At 45.2% G+C, this 17,144-nt stretch overlaps 2 protein-coding genes across 2 annotated transcripts; both read left to right on the top strand.

Moving 5' to 3' along the window:
* Positions 1–87: 87 nt before the first annotated feature.
* Positions 88–2,434, top strand: phpt1 (phosphohistidine phosphatase 1). The gene is made up of 3 exons (XM_068573312.1): positions 88–475; positions 1,022–1,149; positions 1,405–2,434. Exons 1-3 carry the CDS (start codon positions 310–312, stop codon positions 1,495–1,497), a joined length of 387 nt encoding a protein of 128 aa, XP_068429413.1. The 5' UTR covers positions 88–309; the 3' UTR covers positions 1,498–2,434.
* Positions 2,435–3,080: 646 nt separating this feature from the next.
* On the top strand, positions 3,081–16,728 carry mamdc4 (MAM domain containing 4). Its single transcript, XM_068574197.1, has 29 exons — positions 3,081–3,132; positions 5,051–5,143; positions 5,680–5,847; positions 6,488–6,613; positions 6,997–7,233; positions 7,342–7,467; positions 8,412–8,567; positions 8,677–8,780; positions 8,905–9,060; positions 9,699–9,789; positions 9,889–10,005; positions 10,636–10,728; positions 10,818–10,955; positions 11,069–11,208; positions 11,323–11,431; positions 11,526–11,630; positions 11,987–12,121; positions 12,598–12,725; positions 12,881–13,097; positions 13,200–13,340; positions 13,426–13,553; positions 13,704–13,794; positions 13,933–14,082; positions 14,263–14,388; positions 14,483–14,607; positions 14,873–14,978; positions 15,442–15,632; positions 16,191–16,262; positions 16,693–16,728. Exons 1-29 carry the CDS (start codon positions 3,081–3,083, stop codon positions 16,726–16,728), a joined length of 3,657 nt encoding a protein of 1,218 aa, XP_068430298.1.
* The last annotated feature ends 416 nt before the right edge of the window (positions 16,729–17,144 follow it).

The following is a 17,144-nucleotide window of genomic DNA, read 5'->3' as shown; positions in this document are numbered from 1 at the left end:
TAAATCTAGAGAAGAAGAAGAAAAAGCTGCACTTGTTTTGTATCGTTTACTTTGGAGGCCGTGAGCGGAAGTGTTCATGTTGTTGTCGCTTGCCAAGCGGAAGCGGAAAAGGACGCGGCTGCGAGGTTTTTAAGGTTTCGGTCGCCATGAGTTCACGCTGGTCCACTCGCGTCTAAAACAATACAATATACCCGGGGCTCGAGAGCTGTTCAAGCTTTCCACGCAGACGCAGACACGGAGTTCGCAGAGAGAATATACGCAGTTGGTCTGTTTGCGTGTCTGCTCGTTTGCTCGCAGACCAGCCGAGAGATGTGCACGCAGACGAGGGCTGCGGCTCTGATGGCCAACATACCGCGGGTCGACATCGACCCGTCCGGCGTCTTCAAGTACGTCCTCATCAGGGTGCACAGCAAAGAGGAGGGAGACGACTCGGAGATCGACATCGTCCGAGGTTACGCCTGGGCCGAGTTCCACGGTGAGTCCGCGGCGCAGAGCGCGAGGCTGCGCGCTAGCTCGCGGCTACTCGGCGTTCATCTTATTGGAGTCCTCCCCGGAGAGCGATGACGTCACGTTGGCTGACGGCGGAATAATACACACCCCTATTCGCTACTGTCGGGGGCCAGTATAATAGGCACGCCTAGCACCTAAAACCATTACATGCAGTTCCAAGCTGTGTCTCAATAACTCTGCGGGGATGTGCGCCAAATAAACAAATTTGTGCTACTTTTCCAAATTTTTTTGGGCGGATATTGTATGGGCAGTTTGGCGACCGAAACACAGGATTTCTAACCTCAGTCCCAAATTTCTTACAAAATAATGTGTTCGAGCCAAACTCCCAAGTCACAGTTTTCTTTTATAAAAAGTATATATTGATGTCAAAATCTGTGATTTAAATTACTCTGGTATCGTTAAAGTAAATATAAGTGCAGAGCCTACTGTTTTTTTTATGTATTCTTACTTATATCTGGAGACGTATTAGTATGTGCAATGCTAATTTCCTCACCTGTCCCATGTCTTACAGCTGATATCTATGACAAGGTGTCGGAGGAGCTGGAAAAGGGCGGCCACCTGGACTGCGAGTGTATCGGAGGAGGGAGGATCAACCACGACCCCCAGGCCAAGAAGATCCACGTCTACGGACACTCGATAGTGAGATAATTCTGCTGAATATATAAAACTGTGATGACCCGGGCCAATGTCTGCACGCACGAGTAAACGTGTGTTTGAAAATAAATATATGAAACACAACTCTGAGCTGAAATAGACTGCAGTCAGGTTGATGGGTCTGTCACTAGAAGCGATCCCGTTTCACGTCGTGAAATTCAGGGTTGAATATGGATTACTTGAGCTCGAATGGCTGGTTAAACTCTAATGGAACGCTGACGTGTCACTTTTTCGTTGCAGGGCTTTGGAAGAGCGAACCACGCTGTCACTACTGAGAAGCTGAAGGCTCAGTATCCAGACTACGAGGTGACCTGGGACAATGAAGGATACTGAACTGACCTAGGATCAGCCTCTGTTGGGTGCCCTTTATCCTGGACTGACATGGCACTTATCTGTAACCCCCCTCATTAGAAACCACACAGAGTCCGATTTTTGATACCACATTGATAATCCAAGACTTAAGACTGACACACAGCCGCAAGTCTGACTAGAAAAAGAGCCCTTTTTTTTGGAGGGGCTAATTTTTATGTTACATATTGTGTAAAAAAATAGCGAACAAATGTTGTTTATCACATTTTACTCTCTTTGAGTCTAAAACAAATGCACGATTGTCTTCTAGAGTGAGTAAATAATGTATCCTGACATGCAGTCGCTCACCGACTTGTTGTAGAGTCACATAGCCTCGTAGTTATGACATCATCGCTGGGATGTGTTGGAACTGCGGATGCTCTGTCGTTATGTATGTTTCATAAATGTTTCCTGAAAACTGCTTTAACATTGTGTGCATGCTCTGTTCCTTCTGTCGGAGAGGCCAAAAAGAAAACAAACAAAAAAATGCTTATCTTGCTTTCGGCCACCGAGCAGTCATATCGACAGGACTATGAACTGCAGTGGCCTTAATTAAATGTGATTAGATTAGACAAGGATGAACTTGCTGATCTGCGCTGAAGTGTTTTGAAATCCTGACTTTCCGATTGGCAATGAGCAGGTACTAGATATGCCAATGAATGAACACTCCTAACATGAAGTATTCTTAACCTCCATTTTTATGCCTGTGCGGCGTTTGTTCTATCAAAAGTAAAACGAATATATATTCTTTGCAAACTGTTTTTGGTGACACAGTATCGTTTCACTGCCCAAACCCTCCACCACGCTGGAAGGGACTTTCGAGATCTCGTCTTTTCTCCCAGTCTTGGTTGTCCAATCAAAATGTCAAATTTGTTCTGATATTCAGATTACTGCGTGTGTCATAAATGTCAATTGTTATACACTGGGGTGTGGGTGTGTGTGTTTGGTCGTTTTTGGAGCAAGGCTGGCAGTTGTTCATATCTGGAGGCAACGGATTTCCGGCTGCTTTGGTGCCTTTAAGGGAAAAGAAGATAGATGCTAATATTACCACTAATATGCTCTTTGAGCTAATTAATGAACGGTAACATACCACTTAGCATACGGCACTAATGCCATTGCATAACTTCTATTAACCATAAATCAGAGGAACACTTTCCTGTTCAGTTTTCTGCCAACACGGCATGAAATGAAGTTCTTTTAAGTGCCTTTCCTAAACACAGTCAGTAAACTATTTGGTAAATAAAGATGAAATAGAAGGATAATATCGTTTGAAGTGCTGATTTATTTACTTATTTAGTAGACTAAGTGCAGTTTTTACCTGAATTTCATTGTCCGTCTGTTGCCAACTATCTACTCAAGTTGTTGTGCAACGTACGGATGGACACAAGGGCGGAAATCATTTGGAGGAAATTGTTTTATGAGGGTTCGTTGCAGTGGCATGCTGGGAGAATTTAAAGTCCGGGTGTTATCTCCAAGGAACGGAGAAGAGCTCACCGTCGGCCAATAAAGACTCCAGTTTGCGCTCAGAGCTCCAGAGCCGTCGGGTGGGCGAGAGGAAAAAGAGGAAGATGTTGCCCTGGAGGAGCTCAGCCCTCGCTTTACTGCTGACTCTGCAGTTCGGTAAGAGCGCATCCAGCCAGACAACGTTCTATGTGTGTGGGATTAGAAGTAACTTTAAAAGTAGAAACAATGCTGCTGCTTGGTGCGTGATGTAGCGCTCTAAAGAACTGGTGGTGGTTGAAAGTTTGACTGCAACAACAAAAAAATTAAGTTAAGGCCCACTGAATGGCTCTTTTGGATCTAACTATACTAAACTAACTATTTCCAAGGTCAATAATTAACCTTTGTGCCACAAAAGAGTTCATAAGAAGTGTTGTTTTATCTGTTGCTGTGGATCATTTTCACCTGCTGTCTAAGACACCTACACACCGCTGGGTTGGTTTTAGAAGCCTGAGGTCATGACCTTTGGTGGTTGTGTGTCAGTACGTATAGACTCGTGCACATCAGTTTGACTACAAGTAAGCCAACAAAAAATATGTGATATGAGTGAATAAAGCGTTCATGTTGATGAAGGCGTTTATGTTTAAACATCTCCAGGAAATGTAACTCGGCCGTTTGTGTTTTGTTGCAATGCTCAGGGTTAATGTTGGAGACATAAGGAGTTCTTAAAGTATTTATTTACATACATCCATGTTTTTTTACTTGTTGGACAAAGCCAGTCCTGTGCTCACTAACAACTATTGATTATACAGAGTAAATATATATACTTTATTTCAAGAGTACACATGTTTAAATGTAGATCTTTGGTCTTACAATGATTGCGTATTTGTTGTTTGAAAGAAAAGAAAATGATGCCAGAAATTAGTTTAAAAAAAAGTCACAATCAACATATATATGTCAAAAAAAATAAAAGGTTGTAATATTACCCAAACTATAATGTTAATTGTTTTAGAACTGTTGAGATTGGATTCCATAAATATTTAGAAATACAAGATAAGACATTTTGTCTTCAAAAAAATCTTTAATCGGTCTGTCAACAGAACTCAGGAAACGCTTCATCTCGTATGTCAGAGTTACCTGTGAGTGATAACTTAACATTTGGTCTCCCCATGACTCAGTCAGTGAAGCACATATCTGCTGGGTGTCTGACCTCCAGCTGTGAGAAACATCCAGCTGTGAGACACATCCAGCTGTGAGACGCATCCAGCTGTGAGACACATCCAGCTGTAAGACACATCCAGCTGTGAGACACATCCAGCTGTAAGACACATCCAGCTGTAAGACACATCCAGCTGTGAGACACATCCAGCTGTGAGCTCCCAGGAACCTTTAGATGAACAGAAGGATTTTGCTTCTTTGGCCTTTGAGCCTGTCGGCATCAGCCTTCCTGTAAATCGTTGATAGTTATGAGTCCTGATAAGAGCGTACAGGGGTTGAGTCACCTGTGAGATTTGATACAGTATCCAAGTACAGTTTTGTGTACTGTTCGGATTCTTGAGGTATTTCAATAATGGGGGAGGAATACTTTGTGCTTTCTACTCCACTACTAAATGTATCTAATGGCAGGATTTAGTTTCACACACTTCAAAACATGAGATGAGTCTGACGGTTCATTTTCCACCTTTAGATCGTCCGTTAACGAAACAATCTCCACTCAAGGGCCCATTTACTGGCTTGTTCTGGAGCTTTCAACCGAGCTCGGTCTTCATCAGCAGACAATGTTTTTTTGTTTATTTTTGGAAGTGGAAGTTTAAAAATCTGTATTTTCATGACACCCAAGCGCAAACTTTCTATTGCTCCGATGAAGACACGGTCGAAAGCTTCAGAACAAGTGAGTAAGCGGACCTAGAGGGATGTTTTCTTCTTCTTCCAAACGAGATATGAAATGGGCAGATCTGCAATATTTAAAAAGAGCTCCCACTTTACTACATTCATCTATTTCATCGCAAAAGACACCAATTTTCAGAATAGCAACGTTTACGTCTGATATGTGCGTATATGTTATGCACGCTGCCTGATGTGTGATCCTCCCGCACAGCGACCGGCTCCTGGGCTCAGAAGTGCCAGGCCCCTGACGGGAAATGTGACTTTGTGTGCGACTGTGCTGACTGCAGCGACGAGCTAGACTGTGGTGAGTCTGAACACTGATATTTAGAGAGATGCCTGGAGAAGATGTCTAAACAGTGTCTGCTGATGTAAGATGAAAAATGACAATATAATCTTTTGGGAAACAAATTTTGTTCATTCTTGTTGACCATATCAAGCCGAAAGGCTTGCTTAATAGTGCTTGTACTACATGACAGGGTTCGTACGGTCATGGAATTTTTTTTATAAAAGTTTCCATTTGAAATAATGAATATGCTTTTAAAAGAAAGACGCTCAAAATATAAGCAGGCATCCATACAGGCATCTATGTAAATGTCTAATCAAACTATTGTCTTTCATTTGTGTCATTTAAGGTTTACTGTATGGAATTCTCATTGTTAGTTTATATACATTTTAGAATTGTTTCATGTATATACCGAGATTTCACACAATCTTTGGTCATGAAAATTTGGTTTCAAGACGTGGAAAAGTCATTCAAATCTATTGGTCAAAATGGGTATGAACCCTGCATGAGCAGAAAGCTCACAGAGCATGATCCTCATTTGTTTCACGTCATTCAAGGCTACAGCGGCAGAGGGTTCTCCTGTGACTTTGAGCAAGCAGGGATGTGCGGGTGGACCGACCAGTCCCTGAACGCAACGCTGTACAGCTGGCAGAGACGTCAGAGAGGACCGGGCTCGCTGCCCCACAGCGGGCCGTCCTCTGACTACTCCACCGGGACAGCTATAGGTGTGGTTTCATACTCCTCCCTTTTCTGTCTGACCTGTCTGACCTTCATGTCCTCATGTTGTCAAGTATAAAAAAAAAAAGAAAAAAGGATGAGGTGCTTTTTTTTGGTTCAACTTGGAAATACATTTAATTCAGTATCTTATTTTAATTATGTAATACATCAGTACAGTTGGCTAAAAGTCTGTTTACAAGTCAGATATGAGGACATGATGTCAACTTTGAATTGGGAAGAGTATTGCTGTAATGATTGTGTTGCTCCTCTGATCAATCAACAGTACACAGAAATGGATCACATATTTTAGTTATATTTGTACCCAGAACCCACCTCTCCTCCAACAACCAAACTGACACTTAGTGAACACTGAAACACTGATACATTTCATCCTTTTTAATATCAACAGTTGTTTTTATTTGTATTCTAATGGGAGCACCGTGCAAATATGAAATGTGCCAATGAAATCAATACTTAACTGATCCTATATATTGTTCTTTTCACAGCCAGTAATTTCTCTGCAGCTCATTAGAGTCATGATTCAACGGGAGGACGGGTGTTGAACGCGGGTTCGGCTCGTCTTATGGGATCAGCGGGACATTTATGAAGTCTGATAGTCTGACTCTTTCATATTTCCATATCGCACAGGTTGGTTTATGGGAGTGAGCGCGGTGACAGACGGGTCTCTCAGCACCGCGGTTCTAGTCTCCCCAGAGATGAAACAGTCCTCTGCAACCTGCCGCCTCCGTCTCAGATACTTCCTGTGGGACTCAGGTAGCGACTATCATTCTCCTGTAGCTTAAAACACAAACTCAAAGACAGGTTTTCATTTTATGTTCTTATACTTTTTTTCTTTTACAATTTATATGTATTTAATATCTATTTTTTTCCGGGTATCCCTGTTTGTAGTCAGAATACTTTATTAAAACTGGGTGGGGAGAATTAGCACGTTACAGAATAATAAAAAAATACAATTCAAATGATATACATAATGCTACAATGTGTTCATACAAAAGTATAAATGTTGTATCAATGGAAGTGTTGCACACTTGAATTCTTACACATCTGCAACATTATTGCACACATAATTGTCTCTCATAACTCTCATAAGTTTAGGTTTTCAGTTGCCCTACTTCAGCGTTCCTCCTGCCCTGTAGGTCACACGGGTCTGGGCTCCACGCCCTTGTGGGCGTCCGTCCTTCGCCAGGACTCTCTGGAGGCCATCGTGTGGCGTCCCGAGGCCACCGACGTCCGCGGCTGGATTGAGACCACCGTCTTTCTGGGTCGCATCCCCTCAGGCTTCCAGATCCATCTGCACTCGCGGCGCTCCGAGGGAGGGAGGGCCGGAGACGTGGCGGTGGACCAGCTGGAGTTCCTGGACTGCGCTCTGCCCCGTGAGTCCCTCACAACATACCACTCACGTCTCAGCCCCATCAGCAGTTCATGACAATGAATTTGTTAAACTGATCAACAACGATTGTTGTCTCTCGCTACGCCACCAGCGCCTCTCCCCTCGGCAGAGTGTCCCCTAGGGATGACGGCGTGCACCCGGGGGGGCTGCGTGGACGAGCGGCAGCTCTGCGACGGCAGCGACGACTGCGGGGACGGGACTGATGAGAAGAACTGTGGTGAGACATATGGCAGCAGTAATAATACAATAGTGTTTGGAATTTGTCCACACAGGGATGACTGTACAAACGGGCAAAGTGCAAAACACAAGAGTCTGTGATAAGAGTGAAGGTGAGGTTAGAGGGGCAGTTCAACCATCAATAAAAAAAAATTAAAATGCCACCGGGCTACTTTTTAATGAGAAGCCCAATAAAAACTGTTCACGGATATTGGTACTACACATTGCTTTATCATTTTTTAACAATGTTTAGCACCATAAATACAACTCTCTTTGCCTTCATTGTACCTGGTTGGAGGCAGAAGTTTGTAAACTGGATCTCTTAAAAATCTGGGACATTAAAAAATAAGTATCTCTATAGATCGATATGACAAAAAGGTAAGTAGTCATTTTTTGTTGATTTTTTATTTTTCATTAGTCAACGTCCACCTACTTGCGTTTTCCACACCGCTTTGTCTTGCTGTAAAATGTATTCTGAGCTGAGGCAGTAGGCTACAAATCACTTGGCAATACCTAATACGTGCAAAATATCCATTCAGTACGTGGAAGTACTTTTATACACATTTTTATTTTCATTTCATCTGTATATTTAATATTTTTCTCACTGTTTATTTTGTATTTGTTTTATTACTGTTCTACTGTTTATTTATATTGCTTGTGAGCAATGCTGCTGTAATCCTGTATTTTTCCCCACTTTGGGACAAATAAAGAATTATCTTATTTTATCTAATCCATTCTGTGATATTCCTCTAAAAGAATTTTCCTCTCAGAATTCATAAAATCTTTCCCCAATGCGTTCTGTATGTAATACACTTTTTAAAACTTCATAACATTCCTGACATTCAGTGAGGAAGAGGCAACTTTCTCCGCACAATCCACACCCGTGCATTCGTTCCCATGCATGCATGCATTCAGTGAGTTTATGTGTGTTCATTGTGTCTCCAGAAGGGTACCGGGTGTGTAACTTTGAGGAGAGCTCTTGCGATTGGGACCTGAGGTCACCGTCCAAACTGAGATGGGTCAGAACCAATCAGAAGGACATCTCCGTCTCGGATCCTCTGAAGGGCCCGGGCAGGGATCACTCCAACAACAGTGCAACAGGTACCGCATTCTGACGACGTCAACACGGTCAAAGTTTTCAAACTAACTTTGTTTTTAAACAGAATAAATAATCATATGTAAATAAAGGATGTCACTATTATCATTGCAGGTCACTTCCTTTATGTCACTGTCCCCGATCATGGTCTCACAGATGACTGGGCTACGTTCCAAAGTCCCTACCTGGAGCCCACCAACGCTTCATACCCTTGCAAGGTGATTCCCAAACCGGTCCCCTCTTCAGTCTGAGGGGTTTTCATTTTACTCTTGGAATTCAATTTCAAATAAAAGTCAATTTTTCTGAACCTAGTCTGATCAGCGTTGTGTCTCCGCCCGCTAGATGGTGATGTACACTCACCAGTTTGGGCCGAGGTCCGGCGGTCTCACGGTGCTGGTGGCAGACAGGAAGATCTACCCGGTGTGGGAGAGGGGCGGCGCTCTAGGCGACGTCTGGGTGAAGGCAGAGGTGGAGATTGTCACCAACTCCATTTTCCAAGTGAGTACTTCTGCTGTAGCCATTATGTTGATGCGAGTGCGATATAAGTGGCAATTCATTTGAAACATGGAAGAGAAAAGTGATCTTTTGCACACAAATGAGTATTTATCCGCCCAACTCACCTGCTTGGAAAATTCGAGAAAAGGTACGAATATAAAATAACATTTACGTACGCTTGTGTGGAATTGTTGGTGTATCAATAAAAGCAAAACACATGAAAGGTGCAATGCAAACAGTTGTTTATTACAATGCGCCCAACGCCTGATATTCACATAAAGGACATGCACATTTATTTGCATTTTTTTTAAATTTGCATTTCTTTTCTGGAAAATCAAGTTTAAATTTAAGGTGTATTTGGATGGGACGCTGGCTATTGTCAAAAGTTGTAACAAAAATGACAAACACTTTCAGCAAGGATCTGGAATGTATTTTTAAATTGTGACCAGGATATGTACTGAGCAGGACGTCCCAGGAACTATGGAACAGCATCACTGTTTCCAAATGACCTCAGACATATCAATCCATATAGAAATATGGGCCTATATGTTCTAGATATATTTAAAATCGCAATTTGTTTTACCAAATGGGTTGAAAACACCTCAGAGCTTTAGTTTCCACTCTCTTCTCTGTCCTTTCAGATCGTGTTCATGGCAGCAGTCCGGGACTTTGCGTATGGAGGCATCTGCATCGACAGCATTGTGTTGTCTCCTGAATGCCGCTTGTCATCTGGTAATCCTTTAAAAAAAGATCCCACATCTGCAAAGAATGAGAGGAAACCCTCTCTACCGCTGTGTTTAATCTGCCATCTCACGTTCTCTCCTTGAATAGACAATGGCACCTGGGCAGAAATCATCCCTAAACCTCCTCAGAACCCGTGTGCCAAACCAGACAAGTTGTGTGATTTCCATCGAGACTGTGCCGGAGCGGAGGATGAAGACAAATGTGGTGAGTCTGTTTGTTCTCTTTCCTCGGCTCCACTTTCATCAGCAGGACTACACAGGGTCAAAAGACACTGTGATGGTAGAGCCAGTGGAAGCTGCGCTGGACCTCAGGAGCCACCAGGGGCCACCAGGGGGCCCCCCACTTTAACAATACACCAGACGGGAAATCACGTTTCATCAATCATGTTTGTTCATACTGGGGGAGTTTTGAGAGAAGTCATCTGAAATGATTAAAATAAAGAAAATGTAAAGTACTATTTCTGAAACTATGGCACTCAACATACGCACAAAAAATACTAAATATGTTACATCTCCTCCAAAAGCAAACGCCTCATTCCAAACTAAACACTCCTCTCAAATTGATCGTTTCACAACTTTACACGCGAATACCAAATAAATATTGGTGACTACTATATCAGAGTCTTTGGCATTTTCATGTATAGCATGCTGTGAATGTCGACTGCGAACACAAAATCAATAGGTTTATTCTTAAAACTCATACACATGACATCTTCTTCAGGTGCAATTACTTGAACTGAAGATGAAGTGAGCCTAGTCGCTGTCAACCAAATACAGCACATTACTATGACAGTCTCCATTTGGAGTGACAGGTCTCCTCAAATGGTTTCCGCAGGGGATTTCTCTTCCCCCGAGGGCAGCTCTGGATGGACTGACGCCAGCATTGGGAGTCAAGGTTGGGTGCTCCACCAAAATGTCACATCTCAAGGTACAACCCACGACAACTCAACTCTAACTAATCTGCAGTGGATAAAAATCACCAAACCATGTCATGTGTGTTTCTTACGTATTCCTCAGAGGAGTACCTGTACGTATCCGAGTCCCCAGGCCAGCAGCTGACCGAGGCCCAGACACGGACCCCCCTCCTGGGCCCCACGGGCCCTGCCTGCACCCTGAGCTTTGATTTTGCTCTTACAGGGAATCTAGATCACGTCGGTAATTAAACTAACTTCATTAACTTTACTGTGCATGTCTTCTTTTCACTTCTATCCTCGGGACACGCGACTCAGGTCTTCTGACGTGTGTCTGTTTACACGTCTCCGCTACAGGTGAGCTGTCCGTCAGGGTGATTGACAGCTTCCTGGGCGTGCAGCCCAAACTGTGGGAATTCAGTGAGAAGAATGGAACAGGGGAGGGGGCGTGGCAACACGTGAATCTGCTTATAGGAGCTCGAAAATATCGCTTCCAGGTCTGCTTTATTTTCTCATTCCCATTTTTACATTTAAACTGTGTGTTTTGTCTCGCAGATATGAATCTGAAATCAATGTTCTTCCGTTTACCCCGTTGTCATTGTCTGTCCCAGCTGGCCTTCGAAGCTCATGCTGAGAAACTTCCTCCGAGCGCCGTGATTCGTGTGAAAAACGTTTACTTTGTCAGCTGTCATGTTCATTATTTACCATCCTCCCCAACAGGTAACTCCCAACCATCCACCGTACACGCACATGACGTTGCATAATACAGGCTATTGAGAGGTTACCCAGAAATGTCTCAATGCTTTTTACTCAGGTCTCTCGTGTAACTTTGAGGATGGGCTGTGTGGGTGGTATCAGGACAACAGTGACAACTTTGACTGGCTGCTGCTGGATGGGATGGACCACACCATCGGCATCGGTGAGCTCATTTAAAATCCAAAATACGGATATGCAGGGCTTTTTTTTCGTTGGAAGTCTATCACACACACACACACACACACACACACACACACCACACATAGCCTGTTTAAATATTTTGAATGCCATTTTGTTGGTGAAGGTTGGTCAAGGACTTGGACCAGACACCTGAAAGACTTGCTGATCCTGATTTGCAACTTCACGCATGCAAAACAGGGACTTTGTCTCACCTTTCTTACCAACAACCTTTTGAGTATCGCACTGGGCTAAATTACCCCGTATGACTGCAGCATATAAAGTGCATTGTGATGCTTTGGAGCTGCATTCATCCCCCTACCACTCTCTGTTGACGCCCAGGCAGAAGTCTCGTCGTGGACATGTGGAGTCCGTCTCTGCGCGGGACGTTCGGGCGCTTGGTTTCCTTCCCACAGTTACCAGATCTTTCAGATAACTGCCTGGTCTTCTTCTACAAACTCTACGGGCCGAACACAGGTGAGGACGAGACTGGAAAGCAGTTCAGATCCAAAGAATGTTAAAGAAGCATCTGGTTCTCTCAGCGTGGGGGTGGGAGGGAAAAGACATACCTGAAGTAAAAGGGAAAGCCCTGCCGCCTTTTGATGTGTTGAGGTAAATATAGTCAAGTGAAGCTACAGCTGCACGAGCCCTGACAGAGGACAAGGCCGGTGGGGACCCTACAGGTGTCAGAAGCTCACGTGCAGTGCACCCTGGGAACACACCTCTGGCACATGTCTGCGAGTGTGAGAACTGAGCTGTCTCTGTCAATGTAGCACGCAGCCGCGAGGACTCTATTGCTTCCATCAACCCCATTCACCATCAACATTGATTGCGCGCCCACGCCGTTGTGTGACATGTTCGGTTTGAAATGAAATATGACCTACTTGCCTCATAAAAATAATCAGAGAACGGAATCATGTCACACGTATACTGCCCCGTCTGGTCCCGCCCAGGTGCTCTGAATGTGAAGCTGCTGGATAACAACGGTTACGAGGCCGTCCTCTGGAGCCGCGGTGCAGCTCATGGCAACGTGTGGCACGAGGCGCAGTGCCCGGTGCCACACCAGTTCACAAACTACCAGGTATGTAACGACTGCAGTCACAGAGCTTCATGCATCTGTCATATCACGAAATAATGTAAGAGAGTGACAATAAAAGAGGGAAATTCATGTGGTTTTTTTTCATCATCGTCCTTCCTCTCCAACTCCCTCTCTCCGACCTTTTCGCCCCCCACCAGCTGATGTTTGAAGCGGTCCGCTCTGGTTTTGACGGGCGCGTGGCCATTGACGACGTGACGTTCACGGACGGCCCGTGCAGCGTGCCGAGGATGTGTTCCTTTGAAGGCCAGCGGTGCGGGTACAGCAGCTCGGGTACAGTCCACTGGCTCCACCGCAGCGGACACACCGCCACGCTGACGGGACCCAAGACTGACCACACTCTGGAGACCGAAATGGGTGCGAGAGAGTCCCATTGCATCAGACTCATACTTGTAGGTACACGCAGAAAAACTGAGTGACAGTGAGTTGTGCTCTCCCTCTGCCTGTTTGGTGACTCAGGTTTCTACATGATGGTGAACACCGGGGCGAACTTCCTTCCGCCAGGTGCCATGTCAGTCCTCACCTCCCCTGTCCGCCAAGGAACCACCAAGACGGAGTGCGTTCGTTTCTGGTACCACATGGGCGGAGAAGCATATCCTGGTGAGACACGGTCACACAATGGAGCACCAGCACGCACACACAAACATGACAAAAAAACACAACGTAACTCTGTGTGCTTGTGCAGGTTCTTTGACGCTGTATTTGAAGCCGGTGAAGGGGGAAAGGGTGAAGATCTTCTCCGACAGTCTGAACCAGGGAGACGTCTGGCGGCATGGCAGCGGCAACATCTCCAGTGACCTTGGGGACTGGCAGGTACAGTGTGGAGCCTGGACCTATTATAGGCTTTTAAATACACAAAGTACTGGGCACAAATTATTGGTAGTTTGCACAGTTATAGTTTCTTTTAAGGAACATCTGGTGTTTTTTGTTCAAACCAAGAGGATGCTTTGTTTTGCTCGGCAGCTGGAGTTCGAGGTGGTCGGATCCGGAGGCCTAAACACTTACGTTGCAGTTGATGACATCTTCATTTCAGCTCACGCATGCGAAGACCAAGGTTTGTGTCAGCGTCACAGCCACAGAAAACAAATTCTGGAGCCACAAAATGATCCTTGAACAAAATCTTGCACAACCAGTGCAGTACGATGCCGGTCTACATTAACCAGTTCATTTCTTAATCTCAAACATACCTCAGGTTCCAAGTGCAGTCTGGAGAGAGGGATGTGTAGCTGGAGCAACTCTCAAAACATCAGCGTGGACAAACTGGACTGGGATTGGACGAGCGCGGAGGCAGAGAGCCACTACCTCACCCCGCCTGAGGACCATAGTCTGGGCACAGAGAGAGGTGAACCTGAGAGAGAGAGAGAGAGAGAGAGAGAGAGAGAGAGAGAGAGAGAGAGAGAGAGAGAGAGAGAGAGAGGGCTACTTTGACTGTGCACGTTATCAGGCATGCGTTCCAACAAGTGTTCTGTACATGTGTCCATTTGTGTGAAATCGACTACCTTTGCCCTTCCCTTTCCTCCAGGTCACTTCCTGTTCGTTCCTAGCAGCAACCGGACTGCGGCCTACGAAAGCGCCCAGTTGCTGAGCCCCCACCTGCCCCCGACCAAGGACACCTGCCTGAAATTCTGGGCCTACAAGCCGCAGTCGTGTAAGGATCCGTGTTTTTGCGAAAGCCCCGTCGGATGCGTGTGTGTGTGACGCGCTTCCCTTATGATCATTTTTGTCACATTTTGCGCTGACAGCGAACAGCGAGCTGAGGGTGTGGAGGCTGTCTGAAGGTCGGCGCCAGCAGCTGCTGGTGGTGCGTGAACTGGGAGGGCCGTGGAGACGCTTTGACGTCAACATCACGTCCACCGAGGAATACCAGGTCCGACTCTCACCTGCCAAAAAATACAATACAATGTGCCTCATCGAAGCACCGATATAGTGCTCTAACTCTATACAGTGTACTGGATGTTCCCTTATCCACAGCACAACGAGGCATGACATTTTTACACTTGACTGAACATCAAGGACATGACTGACTATCTCTCTCTCTCTCTCTCTCTCTCTCTCTCTCTCTCTCTCTCTCTCTCTCTCTCTCTCTCTCTCTCCCTCCCCGTCCCCTGCCGTCTTCTTCTTGGTGTTCACAGATTGTTCTTGAAGGAATTAAAGGCACATCAGGCGTTATGGCTCTGGATGACATTGAGTACAGCATCGGAGTCAACTGCGCAAACAAAGTCACAGATTCACTAACGAGTAAGAGGGCTTTTTAAGAGATATTTTTTAGGTAATAGTTGGGGACATTTTGGGACCTATTGAAAAGATTGGCACCACTTTCCTCTTCACTTTGTGAGCTAAATATGACAATACAGCCAGGCAACTGGTTGGACTGGAAAGCAGCAAGCTGCTAAACTGGCTCTGTCCAAACATAGAAATATCAGCCTACCGGCACTCTACAGCTCTCAGATGAACGCGTTACATTTTGTTTACTTAGTCCGACAGACTTGAAATGTAATTTTTCGTTTCGCCTGCACCGAGACCGCAGGTGCATAGAAGCTGAATCTGGTACAAAGCATCTTTTCTCTTTTTTAGATCAATGTAACGTACTTTCACAAACTAAACAAAAGATGTAAGCCACTGTGTTTGACTGACTTCCTCTTGCCGTCGGCACAATCCTCTCGTGGAGCCGGAAGCTAAATGTCGTCCACCTTCCCCGTAGGCACATCAAATAAAGACAACGCCGGAGGGATCGCGGCGTCCGTCATCGTGGTCCTGCTGCTGATCGGCACGTTGATCGCCCTGCTGATTTACTACCTGCGAACCAGAGAGGCAATCATGGACGGGGCCGGGGCCGGTCCGTCCTCATCTGCTACTGGCTTCAGCAATGAAGTGTACGAACCAGACCTCACAGTGAGTACATCTGACACCCGAACCTTTGACTCACATTGAAGGGTCATTTGGAGAAGCTAGAGCTCTTATATCTGACAGAAGTATTTTTTTAAATACTAGCAAAATCTAATATGATGGAGACTCAGCACGGAGAGAAAACAACAGCAGGTGAGAAGGACACAGAGTGAAACATTTGTCACGATGTGCATCACAAAGCTGTGACTTTGAGCCGTTGTTGGCGAAGTGTCATTTTAAGTGACATTAGAACTAAAACAATATGAGCAAGGCACTCGGGACGTTTGCACATATCGTTGTTGTGCGTTAAGATCTGGCTGGCTGAATACAAAACCATCCTAAATCAGCCAAGTAGCGTACTCATCAGTCTGTTAGTTTGCTAAAGGACACAATCACACTCCAATCATTGGTTGATGTACCTGCCGCATATCAACCCACAATGCTCTGGACAAAACAAATCAAAAATCATATTTTCAAACAAGACTGTGGAGCTAAGCTAACGAGCAGCATCTTTTTTTTTTGCCTGCTGCGTCTGGTTAACGATGGATCGTGTGTTCATTGCAGCAGGATCATGTGAATATTCCACCGATGCAGAACCATCCGATGGCAGCTGGATTCAATAATGTCACTGTGAGTGTAGAGCGCTATAAACTCTTTACGGCTGATGTTTTATTGCAGTTGTTGGGTGGGGAATATACCGTATCCCGCTCAGTTCACAAGCACTCTGTGAAAACAGTTAACGGAGGTTTTAAAGACGCACTAACATATCTTTGACCACTCGAGCGCCGGAGAGGATTCCAACATAAAACCCCAGCCGTCAGCCCAAACATTCTGCATACGCTTATGTTCACGATATTTTATTAAAGATGTGATTTCGCTTTTAATATTTAAAACTGAAATACTCACAGGGCTCCTATGCACTTTTATTTAATCTGCCATGCAGTGTTACACAGAAACAGTACTGTTTATGAGCAAGATTAAAGTCGGTGCCTCTTCCTGGGCCAGTTTATGAACAGACCATGGTGACAGACCCCCCCCCTCGCACTTTCCTCTTGTGTTCCTGCAGTTCTCAGCTGGTGCCGAAGAGATGGAGGTGGCCTGATGCAGGAGGAGCACTGGTCCTGCCACCCACAGGTGGCTTTGTGAAAATGAGGCGATATCACAGCAGAAGAACTGCTTGTGTCGCCCTTACATGACACACGCACGCACACACTCACATATATTGAAACACGGATGAAGGCCTAATCGATGAAGCTGCCTCTGCCTCAGTACCGATGGAGCCCTCGAGGGTCACAGCCTGTGGCCTGTGGACGGGCTGATGGAAGTCAGAAGGAGAACGTCTGCAGGGTGTCGTGGACCGATATTAGCTTCACATGTCTTTGACACACGAGCGGCAGAAATAGTTGCATGGAAATTTAGGATCCATTTTGGATACGTAAGAAAGCATGAACTGGGAGGGTGGAGCTATAAAAACATGTGTTTACCATAGGAGGGTCTCATGAAAGACACATGGTGCAT

The sequence above is a fragment of the Clinocottus analis genome, unplaced genomic scaffold, assembly GCF_023055335.1.
Source record: "Clinocottus analis isolate CAN_PGR_092001 unplaced genomic scaffold, fCliAna1.0.p SCAF_13, whole genome shotgun sequence".
NCBI lineage: Eukaryota > Metazoa > Chordata > Actinopteri > Perciformes > Cottidae > Clinocottus > Clinocottus analis.
Note: the sequence above shows the minus strand (reverse complement) of the source record. Positions and strands in the feature narration are given on the sequence as shown.